General features: G+C 38.3%; 2 protein-coding genes across 3 annotated transcripts; one reads left to right on the top strand and one right to left on the bottom strand.

Moving 5' to 3' along the window:
• Positions 1-3,784: 3,784 nt before the first annotated feature.
• Positions 3,785-4,562, top strand: LOC133849748 (uncharacterized). Of its 2 annotated transcripts, none has more exons than XR_009895445.1 (3): positions 3,785-4,096; positions 4,209-4,393; positions 4,469-4,557. XR_009895445.1 is itself a non-coding variant. In XM_062285840.1 (3 exons), exons 1-3 carry the CDS (start codon positions 3,985-3,987, stop codon positions 4,531-4,533), a joined length of 369 nt encoding a protein of 122 aa, XP_062141824.1. In that variant the 5' UTR covers positions 3,785-3,984; the 3' UTR covers positions 4,534-4,562. The 2 variants fall into 2 exon arrangements, 1 of the variants encoding a protein (XP_062141824.1); XM_062285840.1 differs by having other exon boundaries at positions 4,202-4,393; positions 4,469-4,562.
• A 6,769-nt stretch (positions 4,563-11,331) lies between these two features.
• LOC133849722 (zinc finger protein 675-like) lies at positions 11,332-12,239 on the bottom strand. Its single transcript, XM_062285816.1, has one exon. The coding sequence runs from the start codon at positions 12,220-12,222 to the stop codon at positions 11,359-11,361; it is 864 nt and encodes a 287-aa protein (XP_062141800.1). The 5' UTR covers positions 12,223-12,239; the 3' UTR covers positions 11,332-11,358.
• Positions 12,240-18,700: the final 6,461 nt, after the last annotated feature.

The following is an 18,700-nucleotide window of genomic DNA, read 5'->3' as shown; positions in this document are numbered from 1 at the left end:
ACATCCCATTACAAACTTTCCACGCCGACAATTCTTCTTGCTTTTGTGAATTTTTCAGCACCACTCCTTCGTTTCACACATCCAACCTCAAGAATCCCACTTCTGAACTGTGAGAGGGGTTTGAGAGGAATTAATAGGCCTTCGAGTGTATTTGTAGGTTTATTTGGATAATTGAGTTGTTGTGTTTTAACATTGTTAAATTATAATATTTTTCGGCAACTTGCTTCTTGCTCGAGTGCGTGCTTACAACTAATCGTATTGATTATCGATACTTAAGTACTTTAGCTAATATCGCGATACCAATACTGCATGCCGTATCGATACCGATAAATCAGGGCTTATGAACACTGGCTAATTTGTCCATTGTTCACAAATATTATATAGCACAATTGAAAAGTGTTCAGAACTTACAATAGTTCAAAATCGTCAACATAGCAATCCATTTCCACAGCGACCTTTATGTACAATTCTTTAAATGTTTAAATGTTTTATTCATACAAATTATAGGTCTATTTCACGAATCTCCCTGGACTTTCAATTGCAATTTGTTTGGCTCAGCTCGACCTTTGAAATTATTCCTACTTAATATGTGGAAAACTTTGAGGCCGACATATTGACGTGTTTGCTGCTTTTAAACGAGTCCGCAAATTTGTCATATTCGCCCTGCCTGCAAGTAATTATGTATTATAATTGATTTATTGATTATAATAGTAAAATTGTTTGACTTACCAGCTGAGATTGACATCAAATGTTCTTAACATTTGAGGTGGCGGCAAGTTCTCGTCATCGGAATCCAAGTTTACCTATAAAAATAAAATAATTATGTATATGATTTATTTGCCACGGTCGAATTGCTGACGGGTCATCGTTTAGCGTTTGGACGCTGGCAGTGGCCCAGTGGTAGTCGCCCTGGATGCTTCGAGGCTCCCAAAATGGCCTCGCCGTGAATTGCCGGCCAGCATGGAGTCTGCTTGGCCATCGTCTTGGGTGCGAGCAGTGGTTTGGGCAGCGGATGGAGCATCTGACTACTGGAGTACGCAGCCGTCGCCGAGTCTGAAAAATGGAATCTCGCAATGAGGCGACTTACAATGCTGGCAATGGCGGCCCATCCTAAGATTAGGAGGTTTGCTGCCGCCACTGCTGGGCTTTGTGTATTTCGCTGGCGTCTCTGCTTGCATCTGAACTTTTCTCGGCTATGTGCGCTGTATGCCATGCCTCAGCAGGCGGATCTTCATCGTCCAGCAGCCACTCCAAGCGCCTGCTCACCAGCTCCAGGCCGTTTTCAAGCGTCTCGTTTGCAGTTGCCGGCACCAAAAGTGGACGTGACACCTTGTGATGGGTAAGTGGATATTGCAGCTGTGAATTTGCATGTCGCAATGGTGGCGAATCTTCAATGGTGATGATTTGTGTTTGCTGCTGCTCCGTCTGCAGTTCATCCTCTGCTAGCATTGTGCATTCAAGATGCGCCATATGCTCGTCCATGGTTATGTCAGGTACTATAATCTTTTTAATTTCAGGTGGCTGCCCTCTGATGATATCAAAGCATCACATCTGGCGAGGAGGCCATCTCTCAAGCGTTTTCGAAGCGTATTTATGGTCGATTCGCAGAAACGTTCTGGCAGCTTTCTGCGCAGAATTTGCTGCTCCTCCGCTGTGATGTCCGGCAGTACCAGTTTTTGTATTTGCACTGGCTGGCCACGTATGTGATCCATAATCTGGTGAGTAGACCTTGTGTATATTTACGTCTCAGTTGATTGATTTTAATTTCATTAAATCTCGCAGCTGTCTGTATATCAGTTTGTCGCCGCCGCTGTGCAAGATCGCGTTCTCGTTCCTCGTTCGCTTTAGCTTCATTATACTCCTCTTGTATGCGAATCAGTGTTGGTAATAAAGGCCGAATCTGTTTTCTCAAAATTTGCTGATTGTTTCTCTGGTTTGATTCAGCACGCAGGTGCTCGCCTTGCATCTGCCGCAAGTGTGTTGCATTTGTTGTATTTGCATTTAGCGCTGCACTCAACGGCCTTATGAATTTGTCTAGCTGCTCCGTATATCTGGGCCTTTGCAGGCGTTGCACGACAAGTGGTTCTCTAACCAGCTTTGTCGCTTCTGGGTTTGGATGTGCAGCCAGAGAATTTGCAAATCGTTCGCTGGCCACATGGAACGCGCCATCAATTGTACACAGCTGGTAAGTATTTCTGATGCATTCATTTCTGAGTGTCCAAGATACGTTTAGCGATTTTCTAATGATTTTATTTTGCAGCCGCTGCAAGCGATTGATTTGGAAATTTGAGGGTGAGCGCGCCCCAGATGGACAGAGCATACTTCCATATTGGCATGATGAGCTGCTTAACAATCATCATTTTGCAGTCTTTGCCAATTTGCTGTTACGCCCAATAAGCCAGCCCAATTTATTAGCTCTTGCTCTGGATTTGACGCATAATCTTGTCCCGTGTGTGGCCAGCGTTAATTTGCGGTCGAGTGTCACTCTCAGGTACGTGTGTTTAGATTTCATTTTAATTTCATGTCCGTTTATAGTAATCATTCTTGTCCTTTCTCGTTCATTCAGGTCACGCAGCATGTATATGACATGCGCTGTCTATGTCGCGTTGATCTTGAAGCACCATTTCTTACACCATTTTACAAAGTGGTGCAGGTACTGTTGGGTCTCGTTTATCGCATTGGCCGGATGATCAGCGGAGCACATGATGACTGTGTCATCCGCATATGTTGACAACAGCATCGACCTTTCGTTCGGCTCGAGATGGCGACGATTTTGCGTGAGTAGTGGTAGCGGCATGTCAGAGGAGTAAATTGTATATAAAATTGTGCCCAAGACGCTGCCCTGTGGGACACCAGCTGGTATGCAGCCGACTCTGGATGTTACTCCATCGTTGCAACTGCAAAGTGCGATAAGATAGGTAACTTTCAATGATTTTATATAAATTTAGTGGCAGGATTTTAATAATTTTACTCAACAGACCCTCATGCCATACTCTATCGAACGCTTCCGATATGTCAATGTAGATGGCCGAGCAGTATTGCCGGCATACGAAGAACAGCAAGTATGTGCTGAGTCACTCTGGCCAGCTGATGCTCCGTGCCGTGCTCGCGACGGATGCCAAATTGGTGGTTAGGCACTGCAGTGGCAAAATCCTTGTGCTCAAATAGGCGCTTGGGCAGGAGTTTCTCAAGGAGTTTTGCGAGGCCAGATATCAGGCTGATTGGTCTGTAAGATGCCACATCTTCTGGAGATTTACCTGGTTTGAGACACATGATGATCTCGGCATATTTCCAACATTTAGGGAAATACCCTATACGCAAAATGGAATTATATATGAGTATCAAATATAGTAGAGCCTTCTGCGGCAGTAATTTTATTAATTTGTTCTCGATTTTGTCGTATCCAGGTGCTTTGGCTGGCTGCAGTGCATCAATTTCCATCTTTATTTCCGTCAATGTTACTGGCTTGAAGTTTAGTTTATGGCCTTGTTGCAGCTGCTGGTGTCGCTTACACCAATCCTCTTTAATATCTGCGCGGTCTTCCTCCGTGTTTAAAGAGAGCTAGAGTAAATCTGTCTTCCAGCTGGGAGACAAATACTTCAACTTCTCATCTGTAGTTTTTCGTCCACGTGATTTTATCAGTAACATTGCCGGCCGTGTCAATAGAGATTTTTGAGTACTTTAAAGGGTGATTTGTTTGCGGCTGCTTTTTATCTTGTTTGTCAGTTTCCACAATTTTGGAATTGTATATGGATCCTGAGTGTGCAAATTTGCATTTACACTGCAAATTTGCATTTACACTGTCACAGAGTTCAATCTTAAGCGGCAAATGGTCAGAGCTCAGTTCAGTGCTGGATGAAATGTTTATGACGTTGCCATCAATGCCACTGGTGATGGCAAAGTCAATGGCCGACGGACGCTTCCTGCGATCATGCGGGTAGTGAGTGGCACCACCGGTGGCAGGACATTGTACCTGCGGCTTGCATGGATAGCCTCGTACAATGCCCTACCCTCTGGCACGCACGTGGATTTCCCCACCATGAATGCTTAGCATTCCAGTTACCGCATAAGAGGAAGCGGGCCGCTGTATCGCCAGGTAAGTTGTCAATATGTTTAAACAGTTTCGTGAAATGTTCTTTACTCCATTTAAACGCCGGGCAATATGCTGCTGCTATTATAATTGACTCTTTTTTGTTTGCAGCTTTTAGCAAAATGGGTGCGCACTGCGCATTGGATCAAATCTTCATTAATTGGCTGCAGTGCCGAATGACTGATGCCAGAACGTACCATGAGGGCAGCACCTCCTTTGCGGTGTGTGTTCGGATTGACGGCAAAGTATCTGGCAAATCCCGGCAATTCGAACACACTGTCGTTGATTGGCGCTCGTGTTTCTGTTAGTATCATTATGTCTATGGAGTTTCGTCTGATGTATTTTTCTAATTCGTTTATTTTATTCTTAACTCCACAGGCATTCCAGAAGGCGATCTTGAGGGTGTCATAGCTATCTGGATCTGGCAGCACTCTTGGAATTGAGCCTGGGCCAGAGTCCAGATTTGGATAAGCTGCAGCATCACCTATGCGATTAGGCATTGTAAATCTGTTCATTTGCTGATGCGCACTCGACGTCTATACTAAAGTCTAGGTCTAACATATAGTTATTTAACTGAGAAGAACCCTACAAAGGTCATAAGCTTACACTTATTGCAGTTGAGATGTAACATATTTACTCTGCACCAAGATTCTGGACGATTAAGGTCACATTGTAACAGTGAGCTCGCAAGACTATCATTAAATGTCAGGCAAAGCTTAACGTCATCGGCGTACATAAGTACACGGGAATGCTCAATAACAGAAGGAAGATCATTTATGAACAAAGTGAACAATAGAGGACCCAAATGACTGCCCTGGGGCACACCAGAAGTGACTTGGACACATTTAGATACAAAACTATTATAATAAACATTCTGAATTCTGTTGGAAAGGTATGAGGATATCCACTCAATTAGGCTATGAGGAAACCCTAAAGCCTTAAGCTTATACAGTAAAGGTGATGATTAACAGAGTCAAAAGCCTTACTAAAATCGGTGTAAATGACATCCGTTTGCATTTTATTCTCGAATCCTTTAATTACAATAGAAGAACTCAATAAGTTAGTAGAAGTGGATCTAGACTACAAACCCATGTTGGTAAGGTGAAATTATAGATTTACACAGATGTTGCAGTTGAGAAGTTATAATTTTTCAAATGCTTTCGGAATCGCAGACAATTTAGATATACCGCGATAATTTTGAACTTTAGATTTGCTCCCTTGTTTTAGGATAGGTATAATGTATGGTTTTCCAGATTTTAGGAAAAGAACATGAGTTAACGGATAATTCAAACAATTTAAAAAGCGATTTACAGATACTACCAGCACAATACCTTAGCACACAACTAGGTACTCCATCCGGACCAGCCGAAAAAACAGGTTTTATAGCCGATAGTTCCGTTAAAATAGAGCTTTCAGTAATTAAAGGACCTAAAATACAATTAGATAAATTTAACTGATAAGGATAAGAAAAGGAATTTTGAGAACTTGGGACAGAATATGTCGTTTGGAAAAAGTCCGCAAATAAATCAGCAACATCATGACCATTAGATACTGTCATATTCTCCAAAGACATATATGCTGGTGATGACGCGGATCTACGCTTCGAGTTAACGAAGTCATAAAATCACTTTGGATCACGCTGAAATCTTATTCTGCACCTACTCAAATAATTCTTATAACACATTGATATGAGTGCGAAAAGCAGCTTGAGCAAGAGAATAGCGGAGAAAATCTAAAGAAGAGCCAGTTCCCTTGAATTTTTGTAAAATCTCGACTTACGATTTTTAAATTCGATAATTTCTTAGTAAACCATAAGGGTTTATCAGTCAAATGTGGAATACTTGATGGAACACAAGCATCAAATAGCGAGTTTAAAGTAGAATAGAAAAATTCAACCGCTATATCCAAGTTTGTAGACAAAGAAAGTTGGGACCAGTCAGTTTGAGATATAAGCAGAGCAAGTTTCTCAAAATCGGTTTTCCGAAAACAACGAGAAAGCTCACCACAACGTACACTCGACTCTGACGCAATAAATGGGAGCTCAACATTATTTCTAAAGTGGGATGGTAAGGGTCTTCAGGGGAAGATATAGGAGATATTCTCGATAGAGAACATGAATCTGGGTCTAAAACAAAAATAAGGTCTAGAGACCTGTTTAAGCAATTTGGAGTACCGTTAATCTGAGACAATGATACCCCGAAGAGACTATCAATAAAAACATGGGATACAGAGGGGCAAAGTCCATTGAGATTCTTGGCGGAATGCCATGACACCCCAGCAATATTAAAATCACCAAGAGCTATAAAGTTATCACGACCAGATAGCATATTAGAAATGTTATTAATAATGGAAAAATGTGCTAAATATAAAGCATCATCTGAAGCAGGGGATATATGGGCAAGAAATAAAAATGTTAAAACTACCAAAGGATAATCTAACAGCCACTAGCTCAATATCAGAAGTGTGCTCAATCAACTCTGAATTTAATTGAGCATCTACTGCAATTAAAACCGCACCACTGCGACGTACCTTGCGGTCACGTCTGTATACGGAAAATCTACCAGAAAAGATTTCCGTATCAAGGATGTCATTTTTAACCATGTTTCAGTAAAGGCAATGACATTAAAAGGAAAAGATATATAAAGATATATATATATATATTTAAATATAAGTCAGTAAGTTTACTACAAATACCTCTTACATTCTGATAGCCAAGAAGTAAAGAGGATGCTAGTTTTTGAACTGACAGACATAGAAGAAGGCTTTGAAATAGAATTCTTGCCACCAACCGGAGACCGATTTTTCTTTTTAGCAACAAATTCTTTGACTAATAGGTGTTCCGGCCAAAACTCTTTACTGCACATCATGCTAAATTGTTCAGCGGGAACACTTATTTTAAAAGACGAAATCTCAAGTTCGTACGAGAAATTAAATTTATCCACTTTAACCCTGGCTTGAGATTTGGACTTAATATAAGCCCGAACATCATCAGATGTCGTATCAGGGACAACTGAGGTAGGAGCTGGAGGCGATTCTTCTAACGTTACGGCACTAACGATCTCAACAGAGGATGGTGATGGTTGAATTTCTTCAACTGTCTCCATCTCAGTCGACAACGAAATCGAAGCCGGAGCAGGAGACTCCAATCTTAATGACGTAATGTCATGATGTGGAACATCAGAGCTACCGAAGGTTGAGGGACGGAGAACTAAATGACATTAATTCCCCTGCAGGTGGTACAGATAAACTTGGAACATCAACTGGGACAGAAAGCTCGATTGGGGTAATCGACAGACGCGTATTGGCCTTTTACGCTTCGGAGACTCGGTCAAGAGCTTCATACTCTTAAACCCAGAATCCAAGGCAGAAAAGCTGTCGGAGAGTTTTTAAAACCCGCCAATATATCTTTAAAACTACAGTTCGCGTCTGCCGTATAAACCCAGCAATATCGCGTTCAGAGTCCCTACAGTGTTCACAAGTCCATCTCAATCCTGAATTGGCCAAAATCAAATCCACAATACGGCCGTTAAATCCAGCACATACTTCATGAGCAACGTTGTCGCATAACCAGCAACAAACAAAAAGAAGAAAAAACACGTCCGACTGCGACTGCGAGAGCGAGCAATTCACGTAACTTTCTCAACATCGGCAACTTTGGAACCGGGTCGTTTTCCTTTATTTCCTTTGTGGCTTCCTTTCTCCATAATGCAACTTTTTGAACATCAACTCGTTGCCAATTTCGATTCGTCTAGATCCCGTTTTTGGTGATGTGGAATGCCACGTGTATCTGGTACGCTAACAGATATTCCAATGCCACAGTGGGGCTCAGGTTCCACGAGACAATGAGGCCATGGAGAAACTATTTCAATCAGGAAGAGGATTCCCCAAAAATCTTCAAACAGACGATGGTAAAGAGTTTTTAACACTCAATTTAAGTTATTAATGAAACGATATGGAATCAACCACTATTCAACATTTAGTAGTCTAAAGGCGTCATTTGTTGAACGATTTAATAGGTCATTAAAAGACCTAATGTGGCGTGAATTCAGTTTCAATGGGACATACAAGTGGGTAGATATATTTAAAACGCTAATTTCCGGTTACAATAATAGACATCATAGAACTATACGAATGCCACCCGTTAATGTAAACACTAATAATGAGAAACATATTTTGAAAACTGTCTTCAACAATATTAAAATGTTTACGGGTAGCAAATTGAAAATGGGTGATTATGTACGCATCAGCAAGTACAAACACGTATTTGAAAAAGACTATACTCCTAATTGGACAACTGAAATTTTTAAAATAAGCAAAGTACAAAATAGTTACCCAACAACATACTTACTACAAGACTTCAATGGGAATCAATTCAAGGTGGTTTCTACAAAGAGGAACTGAAAAACAAGTTTTCCTAACACTTATCTGGTTGAAAAAGTATTAAAAAGAAAGGCAATAGCGCACGAGAGCTCGCGCTGGTTGGGTTTCCCCAAAACCGAAGACAGCTGGATTCATAAGAATGAAATTTTGTAATAATATAACATAAGATTGAAAACAATTTTGTGTTTTTTATTTTTTAATTTATTTCAAGTTATTTAATATTTTTTATTTTTATTTATTTGTTTTTCTTAAATTACTAATATGTACACTTAATTTTAAGCATTTCTTTATTTTATTTATTCATTTTTATTTTTAATAAAGTATTGTTTTATTATTCTAATCATCTAGTTTGCTTTTTCATCCCATCCATTAACATGAAATGCAATATTATTTCTCTTTCATAAATGTCGATCGCACTTTCATTATTCTCCAACTTTCTTTTAAGCTTATTTATTTTATTCACACTAGTTTGAGTACCGTGTGAGTTCTCTAGCTCATTAATTTGACTGCGCCAAACTCTTGACTGTGCTTTTAGAATTGATATGGAACTCTCAATTTCAAAGGGAATTATTAAATAATGTGCTCTCGCTAGAGTTGAAATCCTATCTTTTTATTATCCGCTTATTATCCTTGCTTTTTAATGTAGTTTTGTCATTTCCACTGTACCTTTTCATGCCCTCTAGACCTAAATATCTGTATACAAAGTATTTGAATAGTTCAAAAATGTAATGTCCCTCAAACAACATACCCCCTTATTTTTTTATGCATATTTATTATTATTATTATTATGCAAAATTTGCACATGTGTACATACATTTTTGAGCGTAGAAAAACAAACTCAGTCATTGGTTTACTATGCAACTCATCCTTAAAGAAACCCAATCGTTTCTTATTACATTTCCTAAAATTATACAACTCGGCCAATTCATCTGAGTATTCGGACGTGTCAAACTTTAACTCCACATCATTCTGAATATCTTCATAAAAATCTTTTGTTTTATACTGTAAATAAATGAATCCGTATCCATATAATTTAATTTTAGTGCTTTCCCAAACTTAGGTTTCAAGTAGTCATAATGGAAGTCATGCATTTTGTATTTGGACAACTCCAACACTACAAATTTGAATTGCATACATAGTTTCAATGAACTTTGATGCACTATGAAAATTAGATTTTGATATTATTATTATTTTCAATAGGATACTCCCGTTCCGTTATTATTCGCACATCCACCCTTTTTCACTGTTTTCCATGGTTTTACCATAAACAGCATTGTTCAATAATTTGAAAATATTTTTTCAAAATTATTTTTGGCTTTGGTCCTATGCTCAGTGTTTATATCAATATATTTCTTGAGCCAGGCTTTCTGCCTAAATTGAAGGATGGAGTGATTTTTTTTTTTAATTTCAAGCCAATTCTCATACACTGTTTTAATGTCTTATAGTAAATAATATAGTGCTTGATGGTAGCTTGTTAGCCGGACAGAATGGTAGATTAATATGTTAATCGTGGATTGAGTAAGGGTATTCTAGATTAACCTCTAGAGTATACCCATACTCACTATTTTCAGGAATATTTTCTGGATTAAATCTATTAACCTGTTTCGTGTCTAGCCACTCACCGTATAAATTGTTTGCATCCACATACATTAAAAATTCCGATTCTTTAGTAGGATCGAAATCTTTTGAGTATTTGTGGTTTGCTTTTGTATGCCTATGACTACATTGCACCAACCCACCCCGAATTCCACTCTTAAAATATATAATCATATCAATGTCAGTGAGTAACTCGAGTTCGATCTCTGTGGTTTTAGCATAGCATCCCACAACAATCCTGGTGTAGTGTAATAATGGGCGGGGTTAAGATGGTAAATTGAACTACAAATTGCTCTAAAATTTTAAAAACGTCTGTTAACAATAAAACATCAGTTTTCAAATACAATTCTAAGTATTCCTTCAATGATCGACAATTGAAATGATGCCATACTTGGATGGCATGAGCGTAATCCTCTTCTGAATATTCTGACTCTGTTAAATTATTATAGAACTTAGACCTTGGTGGGAGAGAAGTTTCTTCTAGTTTTTCAACACAATCTAAATATTCGTAGAGGAAAACACCTTTCCTGCGAAGTAGTTCAAAATCGGAATTGTTTGTGTACTGTGATTTCAGCACATTGAAATTGTCCTCACTCAAATTCACCGACGAGTGAGTCTAGACTAGAGGGCATGAATTTCCAAAACCTGATTTTTAACGTATTTTTCCGAAGAGGGAGATATTTCGAAATTGAAATATATAATTCCTTACTTAAAATAGTTCTTTCACAAATAGAATAATAGAATAATTAAGAAGATTTATATTAGTAGCAAATGTCAATTAGAGTACAACTCTTCCAAAATTAAAAGATAAAATAATTTCAACAATAATAAGTGAAATTACAAGGAAAACTTTCGCTGTCAAATCTTTCAATTTCTACATTTAAAATATATTAAAATGTACCTTACTTATTCTATGTGAATATTAAGTTTGCCGCAGGGCATGAATATCAAAATGGAAAATGCGGTGCCAGCCGAATTCTAATCTTAATCACTTAGAAGTAAACTTAACAGCAATTTGCCGATTGATGTTTGTTGATTCTTGTACATATATATAGTAGAAGAAGCCACCACGAAGCCAAAACACTTCCACCTTATGAAAACCTTATGTACAAGAATCAACAAACAAAACAGTTGGTGCCGTCGATCAACAAAAGGAGCAGCTCGAATAATGTTATATATACGACTATATATATATATACATATATATATATATATATATATATAGTCGTATATATAGCATATATACATATATATATATATATATATGTATATATATAGTCGTATATATAGCATTATTCGAGCTGCTCCTTTTGTTGATCGACGGCACCAACTTTGCGGGAATGCGAACGTTTGTGGGCAATCAAATTGCTGGAGTAGCGGAAGCTGCGTCCACAGCTGTCGCAGGTGTGCGGATTTTCGCCCGTGTGCGCCAGCATGTGCTTCTTGTAGCCGGACTTCTGTGTTAAACCCTTTTCGCATATGTCGCAGGTGAAGGGCTTGACATCGGTGTAGCTCAAGAGATGGGAACGCAGCGAAGAGGCCTGACGATACGTTTTACCGCACGTGCGACATTTGTTGGGATTGTTGGGATTGTGGAGCCTTGCATGGCCATCGTATGCGTTACGTGTCTTGAATGAATCGCCGCAAATGTTGCACACATAGGGACGATCCTCGCCATGCAATTGCATGTGATATTTAAAGGAGTTACTCGTGCTCAGCTGCATGCTGCACATCGGGCATTGTAGAGCGGGATTATAGGATTTGCGTCGATGCTGGGAACGTTGTTTGACATTGCTTTCCTCTGTCTTCACTGTTGCTATTGAAGTTTCTTCCTCCTCTTGTTCGTGCTGTTTCTCTACATACTTCTCTTCGGGCTCAAAGTCAACCTCAAACAGTTCCACTTTGGGCGACGCGCTATCGAGACGCTGCTCGGACACTATGCTGTCGACGGTCTCCTCCAGCACATACACATATTCATCCGCAGTGGCAGCCGCATCCTCCTCTATTTGCTGCTCTGTCAAGCACTTGGACAACTGCGGCGCATTCACTTTTCTCTGGGTATGGGTATGACGTTTGCGTAGCTTGAAATCTGTGCGCAATACCATGCGTTGGAAGTCGCAGAACTGCAGTAGTAGCTCCACACATTGCTCGCACATGTGCCTGGGCGAAAGCGCTCCGATTGTAAAATCTCCAAGTTGGCGCAGTTGCTCAGCAGCGCTGCTACCGTTGTCAGTTCGCCGGCATGGGTGTAGGGCTCGTATAGCGATAAGTAGCGGGTGGTTAATACATTGCAGGTTCGACAATTGCGTGGATCCGCTTCGTCGTCATTCATAGTGTCCTGATGTGACAAAGTTGTTGACATTGTTTGCAGCAAACCAAATTTTGTCTTGTGTTTACAGACAGAGCTCAAATAAGTGATAATCGTATTTTGAGAAATTTTGAAAGAATATGGGTATAAAATCACCTGTCTTGTATTTGAGGTTGCAAGAATTATGGGCTGCACCTCTATATCTACCTGTAAAATGACAGTGATCCTTTACTCTATCATCTAAAGTACCCTTACACATATGACAATTGGTCGCTTTCGTAAAATCAACTAAGTCGTTATGACTTATGCGCATTGGAACCACTCTCTTCATGTGGTTCTCACATAAATCGGACAAGTCTGACGTTATATTTTGAACAAAAGTGCGAACGACATCACCTGTCTGGCACATGCTTTTTAATAATTTTTGTGTTTTCACTTACATCTAAAGTTACTGGTTCCAATATGCATTCAAAGTCTGCATACACGACGAATGGACCTCGGGTTGGAAGTGACGGTTTTAAAGGAAATCTTATCCTTCCTAGGTCCCTCGGTAACCACCCGACTGCATCTCGATGAATGTTGAGTTGCCCTCTCCTCACTCGTTGAGTATTGTAAGCATTGATTGTATAACCAACGTTTAACTCGCTGCTTACCCAGTTGTGAGGCAAGTAGAATGTGTGTGAAAATTGTAATTGTAAGGTGATTGTAATATATACAAATTTATTGAATGTACTTACGATGAAATATTTTACCCTTTTCCACTCCATCGTAGTAAAGCGGTCCAATTATTTTATCGGTTTCCCCATCTTACCCGAAAACGTTTAAGCTGAAGTGGGGTTTCGTTGAGTGAACTCTTTTATTTTCCTTGTTTCCATGGGGAATGTTAATGCACTTAAGTCATCCTTTACGTTGTTCATCTCATTGATGATGTGATCCCAACACCATAGCTATTGCAATGGTATGATCTATTTATTGGTTTGAGGGCCAAAATTACTACCCACTTAAAACAGAACGCATCATTGTTGTGTACATTAACAACTGTCTTTCTATTTTTAATTTACGAGGAAGCTCAAAATGTTTAGAGTCTTTCGTCAGATCACATTTATAAATATTGAGCTCCAACCTGATGATCCGTGTCATTGTTCATTTTATTTCTACTTGAGTATCATGCAAACAACTTACATTTGCATTTTGATGATAGGTGGGAAGTCATCACCCTTTCCAAATGAGGGATCAGTGCTAAACCAGCCTCATTTAGGAATTCAACAGGAATCCTAATATTCCTCCGACATTGTCAAACATATATTAAAGAATACGTCGCTTGTCTCCATTAATATTATTACACCCAATTATATTAAAGAGACACACGAGCTTTGGTTATAGTCCTTTTAATTACTTAATTATTGTTTATTTCTTTATTTTGCTCGACACCAGACCACATGTAAACTCTTCAAAGATTACGGACGAAGTGAGAGAGAACACATCAATGTGACCAACATGCCCAACATTCAATATACTTATATAATATAATAAATGGTATTTTTGACTATTTCAATAAGGGTATTCCAACAATTAACAATCTGATTGATTCTTCCGTCCACCAGTTAGATAGAGTTGTATCACTAACCATACAATACATAGATGCGTTACGTCATACAACCAAAGGCATCATTAAAAACAGTATTATTGCCGCCCCAGTCGGGCCGTGCGCTGCGATTCGAACACCGAGCCTCTTCGGCTCATTCGAAAATTCGAAGTTCTAACGCAGCGCGCAGCGTTGAGTTCAGTCGCAGATCAAATGCGGAGCGATGAGGACGGGCGCATTTCGTTGCGCTCTGTTTTCGTTTCTATGTATGCGTGTATGTATCTACATGCTCGCCTATATCAGTATGTGTATGCATGTGAAGTTTTGCAACGTGCGGTTGCCTCGCAAACGAGCAGCTAGCGCACGTCAATTTTGTTTTGCCGCGACGAAAGTCTCGAAGATGAAGTCAGTGACTGTTCGTGCCTTCGACTCTTCGTGCCTATATACTGGCAATTTACCGCCGGCGAAATTCAAAGTGCGTTGGCTTTACTCGTAATGTGTTGGCGGGTGTGGAAAAGTGCTTGGGTTCAAATCCGTCTTTTTATTTATATTTTATTTTCATTTTTTATTTATATTTTAATTTTTACAAATTAAAAAATTAAATATTCATTTATAAATTCTTTATTTTTTATCAAAACTTTTGATACAATTTTTACTAACTAAAATATTACAAAATATAAAAATAAAAACAATATTTTTTCAGAAAATATATGGGCAATTCTCTGATGTCGAATGCGACATTTGTACGCATTCAAACTGAAAAACATGTGCCAAGACATTATTTTAATTTTGTAAAAATTGAAACTTATAGCTCTCGGTTAGCACTATAATTGGTGCTAAGATGGATTTTAGACAATTGTTCGTTTTCAAGAAAATTGCAAAAATGTTGCGCATTCGCACGCGACAAAACAGAAGTTACTTTTCAAAAACCAGTTCAAGCACTTATTTCAGCGAAACGTGATGAAAGATTTTAATGTAATTAATTTTAATGTATTATGCATATATTTATCTAAATAGTGTATTTGGTTTGACTTAAAAATATTAAGTTGTCTTTTTAAATTAAATTTTAATCACTGTCGCACGCGACATGTCGCACGCGACATTTTTCCATCATACTTTTTATGCTGTTTTTTGTACTTTTTAAGTTCATTTGAAGAGCATATGAAGCATTTTCATAGTTTTTAATATATTCAATATATATTTTTATTTTCAACTGAAATTTCATACTTTAAAAAATAACTTTAATAAAGGTAAACAAAACGAAATATATTCATAACATGTACATAAGAAACATAATTAACTATCTTAAATTACATCATTAATGTCAAAAATTTTTTTATGAATATGCTGTTCTAGTAGATTTCGTTTGTTGGCCATTTCAGCAAAACAAATTCATTTGGTTTATACCCGGTATACTGTGCACATTCATTCTATCATTGTTTTTAATGACAATGTCTCAATTGGCGCTTATGACATGAAATTTATATTATTTTTGCACATAAAAGAGTATGCATCATCTACACTAAAAAATAATTTAACGAAAAAAAAATTTTTTTGTCATGTCGCACGCGACAAACTTTCAAAATTCTTAAAAATGAAGTTGTGCTTATATTCATCAAATTTTATTTTATTATATTTGGTAGCAAAATATGTGTTTGGACACAGTTTTGCATGCTCAATGGACAAAAACTTTAGATGCACTCATAACAAATGCTGTTTTTCACTGTCGCACGCGACAAAAATTGAAGCTGATTAGCTGAAAAGAAATTTACCGTTATTAGCTATTGCATTATTTCTTTTATATATTTTGTATATTCCTTGGATATTAAACAAGATATTAAACTAAGGGTATCAATGCATACTGACTCCCTTTAAGGAAATGAATCAAAACAAAACTTGTAGTAGAAATCTTCAAAACAGAACTTTTGCTCATCTTCGACTTTGCATTGAAATTTTTCAAAATGTGTTATGAGTAAATGGAAAAATCGTTTGTATTAGTTAAATGTAATATTTTCCCTATAAACAAATGTGAAGAAAACATGCTTTTATAGAGTTTGAATTTTTGGCGCCGGTTGCACTTTCTAGAGAATTGCCCATATACAAAATTATACTTTTTTAATTATTAGCCGATGAAAACAATTATTATTTATTTCAGAAATATTATCTAATTATAAATGCCAAACTGTCTAGAATTGGGGTGGGTTGTATGCATGTGTGCTTTGTATACACATGTGTATGTGTATACACATTGCAAGAGTTGTTGTTGCAACTACAAGTGATTGGCACGCGCCAGTTGTTATTATTGTTTGTCGACAGTTTAATCTGTTTTGTTTTGATTTGACAAATTTTCTTTTCTATCATTTTGACCGCGCTTTTCTTCTTCTTATTAATTTACCATAAGCTCGTGTAACATGCATATGTGTATATGCAAATATGTACATATGTACAGTCAGCGCCACAAAAAAGCCGCACTTTTAAGGGTTACGAATTTTTAACTTTCAGGGCCTGTGGTTTCATTATATGATTTCGGATTCGCCCAATTTTTTTTTAACAAGTTAATTGATGGTATGTTAATAAAAGTGCATACCAATTTTTATTTTAAATTTGCTTTTAATATTAAAAAATGTTGTTTTTGGTTTCACCTTAGTTTTAACGACTTTTCACTATTATGGCAAACTTAATGAAAAATCATAAAAGTAATAATAATGAAAAAATTCAACAAAAACTATTTTTTTCCAATTGAACACCTTACTAACTATAAAAAAAATTTAAATCTAGGCAATTTAACATTAGACATATTTTTTTAATTTAGCTTAATACTTAGAAATGCCGCCTTTGGCCTTAATTACTGATTTTACCCTATTGGGCATAGAATCGTAAATGGAATCCAAATATTCCTTCGTTATATCGAGTATCCATACTTTTTCTATAATTTGTTTTAGCTCCTCCATAGTTTTGGGCTTTCGCTTTCTTATTTTGGCCCCATATAGGCCCCAACACTCTCGATTGGACTAAGGTCTGGGCTGTTTTCTGGCCAATCTAAGGACTTAATGCCCAAGCTGTCAATTTGATAGATAGGAAAAGCTGTCAAGTCACCCAAGCAGCATATTTTCATTTATGATAGAAGTCGACTGAATTCTGAACTGAAAGGTAAACTCAATTTCTAAAGTTCCTAGACTGGCAATTATAATAATTCTAAAATTATTTAAAGATGGCTCATCCAAACGGGGTATTGACATTCACGACGTCTATCTCGGGTGTGCAAGTGCCGCGAATACAGCCACAATGCCAAGAGATGTTCAAGGTGAGGGAGGAGGTGGGACGACGGGCGGCGGTCAGAACTCACATTATGATGAGCGCAGAAGTTACTTTCGGATGAAAACGGCAGAATTCAAATGTAAAAGCAAGAGCTGGCCGCAGAGGCCAAGAGGCTTGAGATTTTGAACATAAAGCTAGCTAATCAAAATATGCGTGAGGCCTTTTACTGTATAAGCTTAAGGCTTTAGGGTTTCCTCATAGCCTAATTGAGTGGATATCCTCATACCTTTCCAACAGAATTCAGAATGTTTATTATAATAGTTTTGTATCTAAATGTGTCCAAGTCACTTCTGGTGTGCCCCAGGGCAGTCATTTGGGTCCTCTATTGTTCACTTTGTTCATAAATGATCTTCCTTCTGTTATTGAGCATTCCCGTGTACTTATGTACGCCGATGACGTTAAGCTTTGCCTGACATTTAATGATAGTCTTGCGAGCTCACTGTTACAATATGACCTTAATCGTCCAGAATCTTGGTGCAGAGTAAATATGTTACATCTCAACTGCAATAAGTGTAAGCTTATGACCTTTGTAGGGGTTCTTCTCAGTTAAATAACTATATGTTAGACCTAGACTTTAGTATAGACGTCGAGTGCGCATCAGCAAATGAACAGATTTACAATGCCTAATCGCATAGGTGATGCTGCAGCTTATCCAAATCTGGACTCTGGCCCAGGCTCAATTCCAAGAGTGCTGCCAGATCCAGATAGCCATGACACCCTCAAGATCGCCTTCTGGAATGCCTGTGGAGTTAAGAATAAAATAAACGAATTAGAAAAATACATCAGACGAAACTCCATAGACATAATGATACTAACAGAAACACGAGCGCCAATCAACGACAGTGTGTTCGAATTGCCGGGATTTGCCAGATACTTTGCCGTCAATCCGAACACACACCGCAAAGGAGGTGCTGCCCTCATGGTACGTTCTGGCATCAGTCATTCGGCACTGCAGCCAATTAATGAAGATTTGATCCAATGCGCAGTGCGCACCCATTTTGCTAAAAGCTGCAAACAAAAAGAGTCAATTATAATAGCAGCAGCATATTGCCCGGCGTTTAAATGGAGTAAAGAACATTTCACGAAACTGTTTAAACATATTGACAACTTACCTGGCGATACAGCGGCCCGCTTCCTCTTATGCGGTAACTGGAATGCTAAGCATTCATGGTGGGAAATCCACGTGCGTGCCAGAGGGTAGGGCATTGTACGAGGCTATCCATGCAAGCCGCAGGTACAATGTCCTGGCCACCGGTGGTGCCACTCACTACCCGCATGATCGCAGGAAGCGTCCGTCGGCCATTGACTTTGCCATCACCAGTGGCATTGATGGCAACGTCATAAACATTTCATCCAGCACTGAACTGAGCTCTGACCATTTGCCGCTTAAGATTGAACTCTGTGACAGTGTAAATGCAAATTT

The sequence above is a fragment of the Drosophila sulfurigaster genome, unplaced genomic scaffold (assembly GCF_023558435.1).
Source record: "Drosophila sulfurigaster albostrigata strain 15112-1811.04 unplaced genomic scaffold, ASM2355843v2 contig_289_pilon, whole genome shotgun sequence".
Classification (NCBI taxonomy): domain Eukaryota; kingdom Metazoa; phylum Arthropoda; class Insecta; order Diptera; family Drosophilidae; genus Drosophila; species Drosophila sulfurigaster.
Note: the sequence above shows the minus strand (reverse complement) of the source record. Positions and strands in the feature narration are given on the sequence as shown.